At 43.0% G+C, this 18,247-nt stretch overlaps 1 protein-coding gene across 2 annotated transcripts in view; it reads right to left on the bottom strand.

Moving 5' to 3' along the window:
• The window catches only part of TMEM150C (transmembrane protein 150C), an 87,544-nt gene extending 70,275 nt beyond the window's left edge, over nt 1–17,269 (bottom strand). Inside the window, exon 1 of one of the 2 annotated variants that reach the window (XM_037989393.2) lies at nt 17,000–17,269. In XM_037989393.2, coding sequence (XP_037845321.1) covers nt 17,000–17,079 — 80 coding nt within the window. In that variant the 5' untranslated portion in view covers nt 17,080–17,269. Of the gene's footprint in view, nt 1–16,737; nt 16,866–16,999 lie in introns of those variants that run through there. The other variant, XM_007999055.3, reaches the window with a different exon arrangement.
• Nucleotides 17,270–18,247: the final 978 nt, after the last annotated feature.

An 18,247-nucleotide genomic window follows, 5' to 3' on the forward strand; every position in this document is an offset into this window, starting at 1 on the left:
TGACACAGTACTGGAAATCTTTGCCACAGTAATCAGGCAAGGGAAAGAAAATAATAAATAGGAAAAGAAAAAGTCAAACTATCTCTCTTTGTGGATGGTATGAATCTATACTTAGAAAATCCTATAAACTTGGCTAGGTACAGTGGCTAATGCCACTAATCCCAGTATATTGGGAGGCTGAGGCTGGCAGATCACTTGAGGCCAGGAGTTTGAGAACGGCCTGGCCAACATGCCAAAACCCTATCTCTACTAAAAATACAAAAATTAGCTGGGCATGGTGGTACACACCTCCCAGCTACTTGGGAGGTTGAGGCATGGGAATTGCTTGAACCCAGGAGGCGGAGGTTGCAGTGAGCTGAGATTGTGCCATTGCACTCCAGCCTGGATGACAGAGCAAGACTCTGTCTCAAAAAAAGAAAAAAAAGAAAAAAAAAGCTTAGAGCCAAATCAAGAACACAATCCCATTTGCAACAGCTGCAAAAAACAAAACAAAACAAAAAATCTAGGAATATATCTAACCAAGGAGGTGAAAGATCTCTGCAAGGAGAACTACAAAATACTGCTGAAAGAAATTACAAATGACACAACCGAATGGAAACATTCTATGCTCACAGATTGGAAGAATCAATATTATTAAAATGGCCATTCTTCCTAAAACAATCTACAAATTCAACACTATTCCTATCAAGCTACCAATGTCATTTCCCACAGAACTAGAAAAAACCTATTCTAAAATTCACATGGAGCCAAACAAGAGCTGGAATAGTCAAAGCAATCCTAAGCATAAAGAACAAAACCAGAGGTATCACATTACCCAACTTCGGACTATACTATAAGATTACAGTAACCAAAACAGCATAATACTGGTAAAAAAACAGACAGACTAGTGGAACAGAATAAACCCAGAATTAATGCCACACACCAGCAGCCATCTGATCTTTGACAAAATTGACAAAAAATAAGCAATGGGGAAAGGACTCCCTACTCAGTAAATGGTGTTGGGATAGCTGGCTAGCCATATGCAGAAAAATAAAACTATAAAACTGGGGCCGGGTGCAGTGGCTCAAGTCTGTAATCTCAGCACTTTGGGAGGCTGAGGCGGGCAGATTATGAGGTCAGGAGATCGAGATCATCCTGGCTAACACAGTGAAATCTCGTCTATACTAAAAATACAAAAAATTAGCCAGGCGTGCTGGTGGGTGCCTGTTGTCCCAGCTACTTGGGAAGCCTCCCAAGTGTGAACCCGGGAGGTGGAGGTTGCAGTGAGCCAAGATTGCATCACTGTGCTCCAGCCTGGGCAACACAGTGAGACTCCGTCTCAAAAATAAATAAATAAATAAATAAAATAAAATAAAAATGGACTTCTACCTTTCACCATATACAAAAATTAACCAAGATGGATTAAATATTTAAATGTAAGATTTTGAACTATAAGAATCCTAGAAGAAAACCTAGGAAACACCATTCAGGAACACCTTGGAAAAGAATTTATGACTTAGTTCTCAAAAGCAATTGCAACAAAAACAAAAATTGACAAGTGGGACCTAATTAAGCTAAAGAGTTTCTGCACAGCAAAGGAACTATCAACAAAGTAAACAGACAACCTACAGAATGGAAGAAGAAAATGTTGGTAAACTATGCATGCAACTAAGGTCTAATATCCAGAATTTATAAGAAACAAGCAAGCAAAAAACAATAACCCAAATAAAAAATGAGCAAACGACAGGAACAGACACTTCTCAAAAAAAAGACATACAAGCAGCCAACAAACATGAAAAAAAGAAAAAAGGTTTAATCAGTTGGGTGCAGTGGCTCATGCCTGTAATACCAGCACTTTGAGAGGCCAAGGTGGGTGGATCACTTGAGGTCAGGAGTTCAAGACCAGTCTGGCCAATATGGTGAAACCCCATCTCTACTAAAAATACTAAAATCAGCTGGACATGGTGGCACGCGCCTGTAGTCCCAGCTACTTGGGAGACTGGGGCAGGAGAATAGCTTGAACCAGGGAGGCGGAGGTTACAGGGAGCTGAGATTGTGCCATTTCACTCCAGCCTGGGCGTTGCAGCGAGACTCTGTCTCAAAAAATAAATAAATAAATAAAGGTTTAATTATCAGAGAAATGCAAATCAAAACCACTATGTGATACCATCTCCCACCAGTCAGAATGGCTATTACCAAAATGTCCAAAAACAACAAATGTTGGCAAGGCTGCAGAAAAAAGGGAATGCTTAGGAACTGTTGGTGGGAATATAAATTAGTCCAGTCACGTGGAAAGCAGTTTGGAGATTTCTCAAAGAACTTGAAACAGAACTGCCATTCAACCCAGCAGTCCTCTTATTGGATATATAGCCAAAAGAAAATATATCTTTCTACCAAAAAGACACATGCACTCATGTTCATCACAGCACTATTCACAATAACAAAGACATGGAATCAACCTAGGTACCCATCAGTGGGGAACTGGTTAAAGAAAATGTGGTACATATACCCCATGGAATACTATACAGTCATAAAAAAGAATGAAATCATGTCCTTTGCAACAACATGGATGCAGCTGGAGGCCATTATCCTCAGTGAATTAATGAAGAAACAGAAAAACAAATACCGTATATTCTTATAAGTGGGAGCTAAACAATGGGTACTCATGGACATAAACATGAGGACTGCCAGAGAGGGGAGGGAGGATAGCAAGAACTGAAAAACTAACTATTGGGTACTATGCTTACTACCTGGGTGATGAGAACAATTGTATCCCAAACTTCAGTATCATGCAATATATTTAGGTAACAAACTTGGACATGTACCTCCTAAACAGCTGAAATAACTTAAAAAATTAAAACGTAGTTTTTCAATCATTTAAATATCAAATTTATTTTCAATAACATCTCATTTATTTTTAATAAAATGTAATACATTTTAAAACATTTACATTGTTCATGCAAGGGGCAGCAGGGTGTTGTGGAATGAAGGGCCCCAGAGCAAGTCTTCCGTCTCCTTTCCCAGCTGCCTTTCTGAGCATGCTGCAATTCAGTCCCTCTCAACCAAAAGTGGCTCCCCAAATTGCTGAGCTTGTTGGCTGGGCTCTGTGCTAGATGGTGTGAATACGAAGACACAGTCCCACTCCCATGCAACTCATAGATAATTAATTAGGAAACAAGTGCAGCAGCTGGAAATTGGTACAGGAAACCAGGGAGCTCCAAAGAGAGGAAACTAACCCAGCACTGGGGCAGGTGGTGGGCAAGCGAGGAGGCAATGGCCCTGGGCTGGGTCTTCAGGGATGTGAAGGCTTTAAGCTGGTGAGGAAGCACTGTATGCAGATACCAGGGCATGGGCAGGGCTACAAGGCACCCAACCACTTGTGTGTGCAGGAAACAGAGTTTGTGACGCTCAGGGATTCATGAGTAAGGCAGAGAGTGGTGACAGGTGAGCTAGAGAGGTGGGCAAGTGACCCATCCTGGGGGTAATGGCGTTGCAGCCAATGAAGACCCATGGAGGGGTAGTCTCATTTGGCTTTCACTGCAGGAAAATGTGTTCATTGGAAATACTTCACAAGGTAGAGATGGTGATAAAGAAGAAGATGGGAAGTACTAAAAAAAAATCCCCAATTTAGAGATAACCACTGTTACATTTGATGTGCAGTCCTTTGCACAAATATATATGTGTGCATGCTTGCATGTAATATATTCATATGAATATATACATTTATATATGCTAACAAAAATATTTTTCTTCAAAAATAAAATGATTTAAAAAGGGGTATATATACTATGGAATATTATTCAGCCTTAAAAAATGAAAGAAATTATGACACATACTACAACATGGATGAATCATGAGGACATTATGCTAGGTGAAATAAGCCAGCCACAAAAAGACAAATACTATACCTTATGATTCCACTTACATGAGGTATCTAGAGAAATTAAATTCATAGAGAAAAGTAGAACAATGGTTGCCAGGGGCTAGGGGTAGGAGGATATGGGGAGTTGTTTAATGGGTATAGAGTTTCAGTTCTATAAGACGAAAGAAGTTTTGGAGATTGGATGTATAGCAATGTTAATATACTTAGGACTACTGAACTGTACACTTAAAAATAGTGAAGGTGGTCAATTCTGTTATGTGGATTTTACTACAAGTAAGGATTAAACATGTAAGTAAATAAAATTTAAAAAGGAAATCACTTAACAAAGCTCTTTAAACTTTTTCACTTCTTTTTGTAATCGTCTCTTTATTGGAGATACATACAACTCCATCAATATTTCAGATGACTGTATAGTATTCTATTGTAGAGATCTACCTTAATTTATTTAACCCAGGAGAATTATTTTTTAGAATGGAAGAAACTTGCAAATGCTTGTCTGATGGGAAGGAGCTAGCAAAGAGCAGAGAGAGGTAAAGGACTACAGAAGAGAGGAATATAATAATAGAGCAAAAGCCCTGGACCCAAAGGAGGTGAGAGGAGATGGTATTAGAGGTTCAGGTGATGCACTGGTCTTCAACACAAAGAAAAATGGATATCATATCCTCTGAGGAAAGGAGGCTGATATGGTTTAGCTCTGTGTCCCCACCCAAATCTCATCTAGAATTGTAATCCCCATAATCCCCATGTGTTGGGGGAGGGGCCTGGTGGGAGGTGATTAGATCAAGAGCGCAGTTCCCCCATGCTGTTCTCATGGTAGTGAGTGAGTTCTCACAATATCTGATGGTTTTATATGTGTACACAGTTCCACCTTCACATGCTCTCTCTCATAAACTCTCTCGCTCTCTCACCTGCCGCCATGTAAGACGTGCCTGCTTCCCCTTCTGCCATGATTTTAAGTTTACTGAGGCCTCCCCGGCCATGCAGAACTATGAGTCAAAGAAATCTCTTTCCTTGATAAATTACCCACTGTTGGGCAGTTCTTTATAGCCTGTGAAAACAGAGATACAGATGGATATATAAGAAAGAGTTTGGGCAGCTGAGGGAAGTCAAGAGACTAGACGTCTCAATGAAAAAAGAGATTGAGGAAGTAGGGTATGAAAGAGCTGGAAGGATGCACAGTTATGTTCAAAGGATGCACAGTTATGTTCAGAGAATGGGATAGTGGGGTTAAGATCTCTGAGGTGAAAAAAATAGCAGCCAGACAAGAGTTTGGGTGGAGGGTTGAGAGTGAGTAGGTATGGTTTAGTGGGGGTGAAGATGCTAAGAAGGTCCAATGGAGTTTGAGGCTGAATTCATCGGTCAGACCCTCTAGGATGATGTCATTGCCATAGGTTACTGCAAGAGTTGGGAGAGAAAGGGAGGTACAGGAAGACATGGAGCCAGATCGTCAGTTCTTTAAGAAATAAACAGGAGTGACTGGGAGCTGAATGAAGAGTTGGGATGAGAAAGGGTGGAAGGGGGTTGCCTCATTCAGCAATGAGACTTAGAGTACATTCTCCAGCAACCCTAAATTCTTTACCATGATTTATTTTCTCCATAGCACATACAGCATACACTATACTATTTATTTTTCTATGGTCTGTCTTCTCCACTATAATATAAAGCTCCCCGAGGACAGAAATGTCCATTTTGTTCAGCGCTCTACCACCAATACCTAGATTATGTCTACACATATCAATGCTTCAGTAAATCATATTTGAATGAATGAATGAATGAGTAAATCGTAAAGGCCAGTTAAAATAAGGACACTCCATGAGGTTTGCTAAAATAGCAGGGAGAGTCTTCTTAGGAAGGAGCTATCTTATAGTGTTCAGACTTAGAGGGACAGAAAAGTCAGCCACAGTCTCATCCCAGTGTGCATCTGCTTTTTATTTTCCCCTTTTCACGTGACTACTCTTTTTGATCCTAAAAGACTCAGCTTGGGTGTCACCATCTCTGGAAAGCACGACATGATGTCTCTCCCTTTATCTATCCAGGGCGGCTGCCCCTCGTGTTCTCATGGTACCCTAGGATGCCTCTCAATTAGCATGCTTACTCCACTGTATGGTAAATGTTTACATGGTGGTCACCCCACTAGACTGAATAAGTGTGGCATATCTTAAACATGCAGTAGGCACTCTGGTATAGTTTGGATATATGATCCCTCCAAACCTCATGTTGAAATTTGATACCCAATGTTAGTGGTGGGGACTAATGGGAGGGGTTTAGGTAATGGGGGCTGATCCTTCATAAATGTCTTGGTAGCATCCTCACAGTAGTAAGTTTTCACTCTATGAGTTCCCAAGAAAGCTGGCTGTTAAAAAGAGCCTGGCCCCTCCCTCCCTTCTCTCTGGTTGCCTCCTCTCTCAGTATGTGATTTCTGCACACACTGGCTCCCCACACCTTCCACCATAAGTGGAAACAGCCTGAAGCCCGCACCAGAACCAGATACTGGTGCCATGCTTCTCATACCGCCTGCAGAACTAGGAGCCAAACAAACCTCTTTTCTTTATAAATTACCCAGCCTTGGGTATTCCTTTATAGCAACACAAAAATGGATTAAAACATGTTCTATAAATGTTTTTGAATATATAAGTGGAAAGCACTGGATGTGTGAGTTGGAAGATCCTACATTTTTCCTTCTTTGAAGCTCACCCCTGTCACACACAAATCTACACTTTGGCCCTACTGAGCAAATGGGCCCTGGTGCTAGAGAAACCAGGTGGGAAAACAGCTCAGTCCCCACCACAGCCTTCCTGTTAAGCTAAGCTAGGGGTCCACTGGCCTTCATGTGTCCATTTCCCTGCCCATCTGCCCATACGCATGCCTGTGATGACATGGTGGAATTCTGACGTACACAGGCTACCTTGCTCACCTGTGATGTTGCCCAGCCAGTAGAGCACAATGAAATCACTTGGGAAGCTTTAAAAAAAAAAGTTTGGTGTCTGAGCTCCCTGACCCACCCAGAGATTCTGATTTAATAGATTTGGGGTGCAGCTGGAATTGTAGAGTTCTTCAGATGATTTTACTGTGCAGCCATGGTTGAGAACCTCTGCCCCCTGCCTCGCTTGCCATCTCTTCCGGGTTTGTGGTGCTGTCCAAGGTAGCACCTCATCAAGAACTTCTTCACTCCAGGGTCTGCCCAGGCCAGCCATGGGCAAAGGTCAGTGGTCTGTCTGAAGAACCCAGTGGAAGCGTGCTGCATCTTAGGGCAGCACAAGAAGCCAAATCACATAGTTAACTGGCCTGGAGGAAAGCACACCTTTGTGTTCCATCTGAAACTGCTGTCCAGTAGCCACAGAGGCTATTAAAATTTGAATTAATCAAAATTAAAAATTCAGTCAATAACAGGCTAGCCAGTGTATTGTCACCTTTATGGGTCACATGATCTCTGTTCCAGTTACTCAACTCTTCAGTGTCCATGTAGAGGCAATCACAGGTAACATGTAAACAATGGGTATGGCTGTGTTCCAATTGGACTTTATTTACAAAATAGCTGACTCCTATCGAAAAACCATCAAATGCCCTAAGACAAAAACATTTACTTAATAAAATTTCTAAACACAAAGAGATAATGATTTATTTGGAAAGGCAAGGTAAATATGCAACAAGCAAGCAAACTAGAAGCCAGATGAAACTAAAGTAAGCCTTAAGGTACAACATCAGAGTCATGTTAAGTTGGCCTGGGCAAATATTATGTCAAGAACTAATATAAAACATTCATAGGCCAAAGTGGAATGGAGTCTCATCCTTCCGTGATGGCTGTGGTCAAGCCAAGACTCTAAGAAATAAATTGCGCGCCTTCCAAAGGCATTTTCTAACTCTGAGACACTGAACAGGGGAGCAGTTATCATCCAGAACAATCCTCTTTTAATTTCCCATGTGATAAAATAAGTTAGAACCTGTGTTATGAACAAGAAAGAAGAGTGAAAAAAAAAGTTACTTTGAGCCAGAGTCTGTGCTAGGGAATTCACAAATATTGTCCGATAGCTAATAAAAAGCAACATTTCTGAATTGCTACATTTATGGCTCTGTAAGTGATTTGGGTCAGTGGCTTGATCTTAAAAGATCACGATGTGCCACTATTTGATGATAACTATATCGTTCTGCGAATCAGTTAATGGAGAATTTTCGTCTTTATTTTTATGTGCATACATATACAATGAAAATTTTGTTATAAAATGGCAAGCCACTCCTTTTCATATAAATCAATTTTATGCCACATGTAAGCGGAAATTAAAATGGGGAAACACCAATCAAAATGTCATAGAAAAGATCATCAGCTTTCTCAAGAACAATTCTATTAGCTGCTAAAAATACAGGAGATAAACATGGTTTTTGTGAACACTGTGCTGTCAATGACAAGACTGGAAAATGTTTCAAAATGCCATACATTTGAAGTCTATGGTATGTGGGAACATACTACCACAAAGGCAGAAAAAAATGTCACCCACAAGTTAATATTCCTGCTACTACATGTAGGTATATTTTAGTTATCAGTGTTTCTATATAAATATACTTTAAGTTTTAGTGCAAACTAGAATTTAGAAATTCCAGGAGAAATTTCAGGAGATATATTTCCATTAGAAATTCCAGGATGATTATATTACAGAATTCTAATTTTAACTTGCAAATACTCCAAGTTCAGTAAAAAAAAATACTATTTCTATTTGGATTGCATTACAATGGTATCAACATTTCTTAATTAACACTATTCACTCATGAATCAACAGAATGAAAATAACTTGAAAGACTATTTTATCAACCAGCACAGTTTAAAAAATACATAATGTTAATTTTAGCTACATACAGTTTTAATTTATGCTTTAAAACTTCCACTTATTGCCATTTAAATATTTCTTTGGCAGTCAAGTCATCATAAGTGTAAAAAAAAGAGTAAGAAATCGGCCGGGCGCGGTGGCTCAAGCCTGTAATTCCAGCACTTTGGGAGGCCGAGACGGGCGGATCACGAGGTCAGAAGATCGAGACCATCCTGGCTAACACGGTGAAACCCCGTTTCCACTAAAAAAAATACGAGGTGGCGGGCGCCTGTATTCCCAGCTACTCGGGAGGCTGAGGCAGGAGAATGGCAGGAACCCGGGAGGCGGAGCTTGCAGTGAGCTGAGATCGCGCCACTGCACTCCAGCCTGGGCGACAGAGCGAGACTCTGTCTCAAAAAAAACAAACAAACAAAAAAAAAAAAAAAAAAAAAAAAGAGTAAGAAATCTACTTTGTTAATAAATGAAATGTTTGATGAATAGTAAAGCTATGCTATTTTTGGAGATTTTTATGTTTATATTCAGTTGATTGTCATTATAATTCATTATAATTGCTTCAGAGTTAAATAACATCATTTAAACAATGGGCTAATTTCCTGTACTGCCATAGTTAAGCACAGTTACTTCTTAAGCTTTGTCTACACTTGTCTAAAAGTATTACCTAACTCTCAATGTTTTCTCAAAGGCAGTTCATCTTGCTCCTTTGTATTCCACAGATAGAGTCTGGATCACTGTCCTCAGAGATGGACGATTCTACAGCCTTGAACAAAATCTGAATAGCTTTAGAATTTTTCACATGTTAGACACAGCTTCTGTGCTTTTTAAAGGAAAGTAAGCATGATGGCAAGCTGTTGCCTCTTCTAGTCCACCTGACAAAGTTTATGGACTTCAAGTGATCCAATTACATTAAGTTTGACCTTTAAGGAAAACTGAAATCTACTTCCAAAATGAAATCAGTTTTACTTTCTAGATTGCACTGGAGAAAAAATATTTCCAGCCTCACTTTCAAGACTTCTCTTGTCATGTGAAATTCTTAAAACAACATTGTTTTCTATTTATTTTATGAAAACTATGTCACGAGGCACTTGTGCGCAGGAGGTGATTTTGAAAAGACAACTTAGGATGTAGTAAATAGTAGTAGATTTATAAGATGGATGTATCCATTTAGACCATTTGTCCTATTTGTACAAACAAATGTGTGCAGAAGTTAGGAAGTGGTTAGGAGGGAAGGAAGACAGCTCTGGAGACACAATCTGTAGTCAGTCTCTGGGACAAACACATTTCTTTGGGCATACGGCTGCTTTTTCAAGGACATTAACCTTCAGAGACCACAGGCAGGCAGCAGTGAGGTCTCTTCCTGCCTAAATGTGCAAGTGACTCCCCTGTCACCCATCAGGCCTCCTCTTATACAGAAAATAACTGGCATCAGCTTATTTCTGTACTTGTACAATGCTCTACAATTTTTGAACCTCACAGTTTTGTAGATGTCCATCTATATATCACTATCACATGGTAAGATGGGAGGTGAGGTGGTTGAACGCTTGGGCTGTCACCAGACTGCCTGGGTTCCTATTCTGCCTTCACTACTTACTGGGATGTAGGTACTGCAGGATAATGGCAATACCTACATCAAAGGACTGTTGTGAGAGACAAGATAACAGACGCAAAGCATTCAGCATGGAGGACTTGGTAAGCACGCAATAATGTTACTCACTGTTAGCTATTATTTTTGTCTTAGGTCAGTGTTTCCTGAAGTGGATACCAAGCCTAGTTTCATAGGCAATATTTTACATCATGAACCAGTATACACATATACACTTATGTAATAATAATGCAAATAATAAATATGCATATATGCTGCTTATTACATATGGACTGAGTGGCGCAGAGTTAGGATTTGAACCTAAGGGTTCGGGGCCCTGTTTTTCTAGTGTGTTTTTTTCTTTTTCTTCCTTGGAGGAGGGATAACAGGCACACATCACCACGCCTGACAAATATTGTATTTTTAGTAGAGATGGGGTTTTGCCATGTTGGCCAGGCTGGTCTTGAACTCCTGACCTCAAGTGATCCACCTGCCTCAGCCTCCCAAAGTGTTGGGATTAAGGCGTGAGCCAATGTGTCTGGCCTCTCTAGTGCTCTTAACCACTACTCTCCACCGCCTTGTGGCCTGGTACTTGTTATACATGGAGGAGCCAAAGTTTCATCAAACACTAGTAACCCTCACTAAGAAGGATGCACAGTGACCACTTCTATTACACATTTTATTTCATCAAGAAAAATGCTGATCCTAACCTGTTCAATTGATTTTATGACCCAAGAAACGTAATTTGAAAAATACTACAGTAAGCGTTGTAAGAAAAATTGTTTTGAAAACACTAACAGCCAGGCATGGTGGCACACGCCTGTAGTCCCAGCTACTTGGGGGGCTGTTAGGGGACTGAGGTGGGAGGATCCCTTGAGGCCAGGATGCAGTGAGATATGATCATATCACAGCACTGTAGCCTGGGTGACAGAGTGAGACTCTGTCTCTATTTGTTTTTTTTTGAGACAGAGTCTCACTCTGTCGCCCAGGCTGGAGTGCAGTGGCGCGATCTCCGCTCACTGCAAGCTCCGCCCCCCGGGTTCATGCCATTCTCCTGCCTCAGTCTCCCGAGTAGCTGGGACTACAGGTGCCCACCACCACGCATGGCTAATTTTTTTGTACTTTTAGTAGAGACGGGGTTTCACCATGTTCACCAGGATGGTCTCGATCTCCTGACCTTGTGATCCACCCACCTTGGCCTCCCAAAGTGCTGGGATTATAGGCGTGAGCCACCGCACCTGGCCTGACTCTGTCTCTACTAAAAGAGAAAAGAAAAGAACAGAAAACACTAACAATAAAAAGTTAAATAAGTATATGTATCTCATCTCAGAGGCTTTACCATGCTATTGTGCATTGTAAATCTCCAAAATAAATAAATAAAAAAGAATACATGGAGCATTTATTCAAGCATCCCCATCACCCTATGGGATGGACACTAATCTGGGCAATGTTATCACGGGGTGTTAATACCTTCAAGACAGGGAAAATTTGGGGGTTATTTCAATCTATACTTTAGTTGACACAAACACAGTCAATAAATGTTTAAATAGTTGATTGAGGGAGAGTCCCTTCCAGAGGAGGGGAACCCCCAGGACCCTGAGCTCTGGCCTGGAGAGAAGTACCCTAGATACCTATGCTGGGTGAGGGGCATCACTCACCCAAGAAACATGAGAGGCAGCGTCTTGTAAAACAGTCTAATTAACAACATGTCCCTCTCCATGATCAAAATAATGGCTTTAATCAGAGCAAATTAGTTTAAAAATGGAAACAACATGGTTGATGCTAAATCAAATCCCATTTTTATGGTTTTACTAAAAATAATGGTAGGTTATACCTTAAGTGGATTTGGTAATCTCCACAGGCTGGACTTGAGCAAGAGGATCTGGGTTTGAAACCCAAGAGAAAGAAACCAGAGAAGAAGGGCCCAACAGAGGCAGAGACTTCAGCTGCTCCTGGAGCCAGGAGTACCCATTTGTCAGACTTTTCACAGGGTCTCTGTGATTGTAATCAAGGGAAGAACGCGAGAGATGTGCATCACGACCTACTTCCTACCTTTCCCTGAACCTCCTCTCCCTTGAAAAATTGAAACGTAAAGAAACTGACTCTAAGAATACATGATCTATAATGTGCAAAAGAGCAAATAAGCTCCAGTTCATGAACATTAACATGAGGGGCCAAGCATCTAAACAACTCTGGGTGATGCTTATTATTGGGGCTAGCAGACATATAGAAATTAAAAAGAGAAACTGTTTTTAGAGTAGAGTTGAACTTCACCACAAAATATCTTCTTCAGAGCAAGTGCAAGTGGTTTTTCTTTTCTTCTTCCTCTTCTTTTTTTTTTTTTTTTTTTTGGTATGGAGTCTAGCTCTGTCGCCCAGGCTGGAGTGCAGTGGCATGATCTTGGCTCACTGCAACCTCCGCCTCCCGGGTCCAAGCATTCTCCGTCTCACCCTCCCAAGTAGCTTGGATTACAGGTGCCTGCCATCATGCCCAGCTAATTTTTTTTGTATCTTTGGTAGAGACGGGTGTCACTGTATTGGACAGGCTGGTCTCGAACTCCTGACCTCATGATCCACCCGCCTCAGCCTCCCGAAGTGCTGGGATTACAAGCGTGAGACACTGCACGTGGCCTCACAAGTGGTTTTTCATAGCAATAGGATTATGAAGTCAAATCTCAATTCTGGTATTATCAATGCCAACTGCCACTTTTTTTTTTCTAATTAAAAGATAATTGCCCTTAAGTGCTATCTCTCTAGGAAATGTGGGGAGAAAATTTAGAACTATACTGTCCAACATGGTAGCCACTAGCCCCATGTGGCTATTTAAATTAATTAAGGCTAAATAAAATTTAAAATTCAGTTCCTCAATTACACTAGCCCACGTTTCAGGTGTTCAATAGCCACATGTGGTTCATGGCTATCATACTGGACAGATTATAGAACACATCCATCAGTGCAGAAAGTTCTTTTGGACAGCACTGATCTGGAACAGGCTGTTTATAGATGCCAAAAAGGAAAATATTCATTTCTCACTTGGTAAAAGAGCTTCAAGCCCTACCTACCAGAGCTGGTTTGACTCAGAACAGTTTGGGGCTGAATTTGAAGGCTACTGCCAAAGATTTCACGATTATCTCAAAATATTCCAAAGAGCTGATCTAAAATCTCTTTGCATGATGATTGATTTTCCATTGCCACAAGTTGTCTTTCAAAATCTAAACACACCAGAAAAAAAAAAAATTTTTTTAAACATACCAGGAAATGATATTTGGTGATAACAATAACTTAAAGTTCCAATAATTTACGAATAAGTTCGAAAATAGTTAAACAACTATGAAAAAATATAAAGATACATGGCACCATCAGCTCCAGGAGTAAAAATTTATAGTTAAAATAAGTAAGGGCTGTCAGGCCTCTGAGTCCAAGCTAAGCCATCTTATCCCCTGTGACCTGCACGTATACATCCAGATGGCCTGAAGCAACTGAAGATCCACAAAGGAAGTGAAAATAGCCTTAACTGATGACATTCCACCATTGTGATTTATTTTTGTCCCACCCTAACTGATCAATGTACTTTGCAATCTCCCCCACCCTTAAGAAGGTTCTTTGTAATCTCCCCACCCTTGAGAATGTACTTTGTGAGATCCACCCCCTGCCCGCAAAACATTGCTCCTAACTCCACCGCCTATCCCAAAACCTATAAGAACTAATGACAATCCCACCACCCTTTGCTGACTCCTTTTTCGGACTCAGCCCGTCTGCACCCAGGTGAAATAAACAGCCTTGTTGCTCACACAAAGCCTGTTGGTGGACTCTCTTCACAGGGACGTGTGTGACAGGGGCTGGGCACGGTGGCTCATGGCTGTATTCCCAGCACTTTGGGGGGCCAGGGTGGGTGGTTCCATTGAGGTCAGGAATTCAAGACCAGCCTGACCAACATGGTGAAACTCCATCTCTACTAAAAATACAAAAAAAAAAAAAAGAAAAACAAACAAAAAAAGTCAGGCATGGTGGCGGACGCCTGTAATCCCAGCTACTTGGGAGACTGAGGCAGGAGAATCGCTTGAACCCGGGAGGCATAAGTTGCAGTGAGCTGAGATTGTGCCACTGCACTCCAGCCTAGGCGAGAGAGTGAGACTCTGTCTCAAAAACAAACAAAAAAGTAGGGACACACTTATTACACACCTGTGTCTAGTCCTACTCTTTTCATGAACTTAGATCCAGATTCAATAACACTTGGACTCTGTACAATGTTTTGGGAACTTCAGCATACATATCATTTGACCCTTACCAGAACCTAATCATACTGTAGTGCTGATTCTGAGCGTTACCGATTTTTCTGTGAAAGCGGATGACTGAGAAGTAATACATTATCTTGTCAGTGTTTGTTTTGCTTAATTGGTTACTGAACTGATCCCAAATGGCCAGATTACAGTGAAACCAAATGGCTGAGATTGCAGGGGCCAGCTAGTTTTTCGTCTCTCATGACTCCAGGCTGCCTTGCTAATCTGACCCACTGTACTAAAGAGGTGTGGGTCACAAGGGAGACAACGCAGGAAGATAGACAAGAGTGTAGAGCAAAGGGCCTTCCCTCTTGACAACTGCAAAGCAGGTAAGGTGAGCACAAAAACCCCTGCAAGGTCATTGTGAACATGATTGTGGTAGATCTACAACAAAGGCTAAATATAACGCATTATTGTGTTCATGCAAAAAAAAAAAAATTACTCCATAGAGCAAATTATCCCCCCACAAAGCAACAGGGAAAAGGCATTTGTGAGAAATGCATGAATTAAGCAATTGCTCTGAAGACTTAAATGCCGATTTAAATAATCCAAACAGATTGCATTCAGCTAATGTCAGATTATAATAAACATGCATTAAAGTGTTTTTCAAATACGTTAATATATTTGCGAATGTCATAACATCTATCAACTAGTCATTATTGTTAGCAAAACTTCTTTAACCTTTTATTTACCATGCCCAGTTTGTAAGCTTCCAACTTGGGGGACTTGCAACATTTATTAAATAATGTATAAAGAACGCACCATTAAAATTCCTACGCTTATGCCTTGAAGATTAAACTCACATTTCTAGCTCATTAATAGATGACAACTATAGTTAATCCTGGAAATATGGAGTCTCTAGAACACATACAAGAAAAAGTTTGGGATTTGATACATGAGAGCTGAGACTAAAATTCTTTGATAGGTCACATATATGAGCCTAACAATTCTTCCTTGATAGAAAACTTTAAGCAGGCCAGTTTAATGACTGCTACGATGGAGTGTACACATCCACACTCAACTATCCTTTCGATGAACTGCTGCCCAGAATGCAGTTAAAGCCCTGCACTATTAAAATGTCTTTGGTTCAAGCAGAGAAAGAAGCAGAAACTGATCCTGCCATTTAGGCTTTGTCATTGTTTTAGATCCAATAACTGTTTGGTTTTATTTTTCAACATGGCATTAGTATATCTGGTTCCCCAATAGGACCTCGCATGTAGGACATCAGAATGGGTTCACTCGGGAAGATGGACTTCCATTCTACCTGAGCTATGTTCCCACATGCAGTCACAATCCTGACCCGACCGTGAAAGGCGGTGTGGCCGGAATAAATCTGACCAAAAGGATCAGTGAAATGTTTGGGACATCATAAAGTGCTGCAGGGGTAGGGGTGGAGGAAAGGAATGAGTAGAGAGAAAAGGAGTATGAATTTAAAATGGGAAAACCCTCTCATTCTCCATTTGATTCATTTAAGGAGGGGAAAACCACTCAAGGACTCTCTCCAGAACCCAAAGCTAATCACTTTTCATTGCAGCGGATTACCAAAGAGCCTAGGTAACCCACCTACCACGGCCTCCCGCCGAAAAACCAAAACTCCCGTTTCTTCCCAAGTGTGCACCCAGGAAAGGAAAGAAGACTGTGCATTTAGAGTGGAGGGCGGTACACGGGGCAAAGCAAGTTAGTGCCTCCTTCCCGGATCCCCTGCTTTCCGAGCCAGCCTGACCTGGCTAACGGCAAAGTGCAGGGATCGGGAGGTCAAACTTGGGGTCGCTTCTCACCCGAGTCCACCCAATAATGAGATGATGGGGTGGGGACACCTGTCAAAGGACGGGGCCGGGGCCGGGGCCGCAGCGGGAGAGCGGGCGAGCGGGCGAGCGGGCTGGCGGCACTGCGGCTGCTGGGACCAAGGCGCGCCGGCTCGGGCGTTCGCAGCGCGCGGGGCAGAGCCGGCACAGACTCCGGGACTCGCCGGGAAGCGTGCGCCCGCGGAGGGCTCGAGCGCGAGGCCCCGCGCCCAGGACGCTATGGGAGGGGGCCGCAGCCGAGCAGGGCCCCGCAGCCGGGCGGACCCAGCCGCCCCAGCCGCGCTGCAGCCCCCGCCGTCCCCGGTCTCCGCCTGCGGGCTGCGCGCGGGGCCGGGCCGGACGCCCCCTGGCTGCGCAACGGGCCCGGGCAGGGGAGGGGGCGCCGCGCCTACCTGCACTGGTGCGGCGGGGCAGCTATCGCCTCGAGGGGCTGTGACCTGCGGCGGTGGCGGTGGCGGCGGCGGCAGCAGTCGCGGCGGGGAGGGCGCTTCCTTCAGGAAGGGGTGGGATCTGCTCGCCCGCCCGCCCGGCCCCCTCCTGCCGCGCCGGGGCCCGCCCCCGACTTATTCTGGGGTCCCCGCTGCTAGGCCTTCGGGGAGAGTTGATCCCCTGGGTCTCGGGCTTATGCCACCCCCCGGGGCCCCTAATAGTCACCCGGGGCAGGAGCCGGGTGTGGACAGGCGAGCCGCTTCCTTCCGAAGCCTTTGTGGACGCGTTTGCCTGGCACTCCTCATCCAACAAAAGGAAGGACGGAATCTGGGATCCTCCGCCTGGTGGTTATTTATTCCTGACCTGTTGTAACCTTCTGCCTGGCTCCCTTTTGTCCGCACACCTAGGGTTTTTGCACAAAGCAGCTAAAATTCGTTTTCATGCCCATTGGCTGAATGTAGTTCTCCTCCACTCAGCGCTGTCCCGCGTTTTTTTTGTTTGTTTGTTTTGTTTTTGTTTTACCATCCTGTTGAACAAACACAGAGCCAACTTCTGACCCTGGCAATGAACAGCAGACACCAAGGCCGCCCTCCCAGCGCCAGCTTGCAGCTTTCCTCCCCGGGTCTCGTCTGAGTCCTTCATAAACTATGTTCATCAGCGTTTTGACAGCTTCCCCCACCCCAGACCCCCAACCTACCATGGGACCCCATGGCACCATGTCAGTGACCTCTTGCCGCAGCATGGATCAATGCCACTTTTATCTCAGGCTCATCATGAGCCTAGGTTCCAAACACAACCTCTCTGGCCTCCCACAGGGGGCTCTCCTTTATCAACCCGCCTTTGTCAGTCTGCCCTCCATTCTTCTGGGGGCTTCCGTACCACACCTGTCTCCTTTAAACTGCTGTCTCTCCAAGCAGTCATTCCCTTTTTTCTTTTTCCTTTTTTTTTTTTTTTTTTTTTTTTTGCGGAGTCTTGCTCTGTCGCCCAGGCTGGAGTAGTGGCGCAATGTCGGCTCACTGTAACTTCTGCCTCTCGGGTTCAAGCGATTCTGTCGCCTCAGCCTCCTGAGTAGTTGGGATTACAGGCGACCGCCACCATGCCCAATTAATTTTTGTATTTTCAGTAGAGGCGGGGTTTCGCCACGTTGGCCAGGCTGGTCTCAAAACTCCTGGCCTCCGGTGCTCCGCCCGCCTCAGCCTCGCAAAGTGCTGGGATTACAGGAGTGAGCCACCGTGCCAGGCCCAACCAGGTGTTTCTAAGAATCTTTTCCAATTCGGCATGTTCAAATTCTGCAATTAATGTTCGGTTCCAGAACTCTCCCTTTCCCATAATTCTTGTGATTATCGTCTACTATGTGTATATTGATTTTTGTTGTTGTTGTTTTTTCTGTATATTGATTTCTTGTTTTCTCCTGGCTACTAGACTGTAAGCTTCCTGAGACCAGGGATCTTGCCTTCTCTTGTTTTCCTTATT

Source organism: Chlorocebus sabaeus, chromosome 7, assembly GCF_047675955.1.
Source record: "Chlorocebus sabaeus isolate Y175 chromosome 7, mChlSab1.0.hap1, whole genome shotgun sequence".
Classification (NCBI taxonomy): domain Eukaryota; kingdom Metazoa; phylum Chordata; class Mammalia; order Primates; family Cercopithecidae; genus Chlorocebus; species Chlorocebus sabaeus.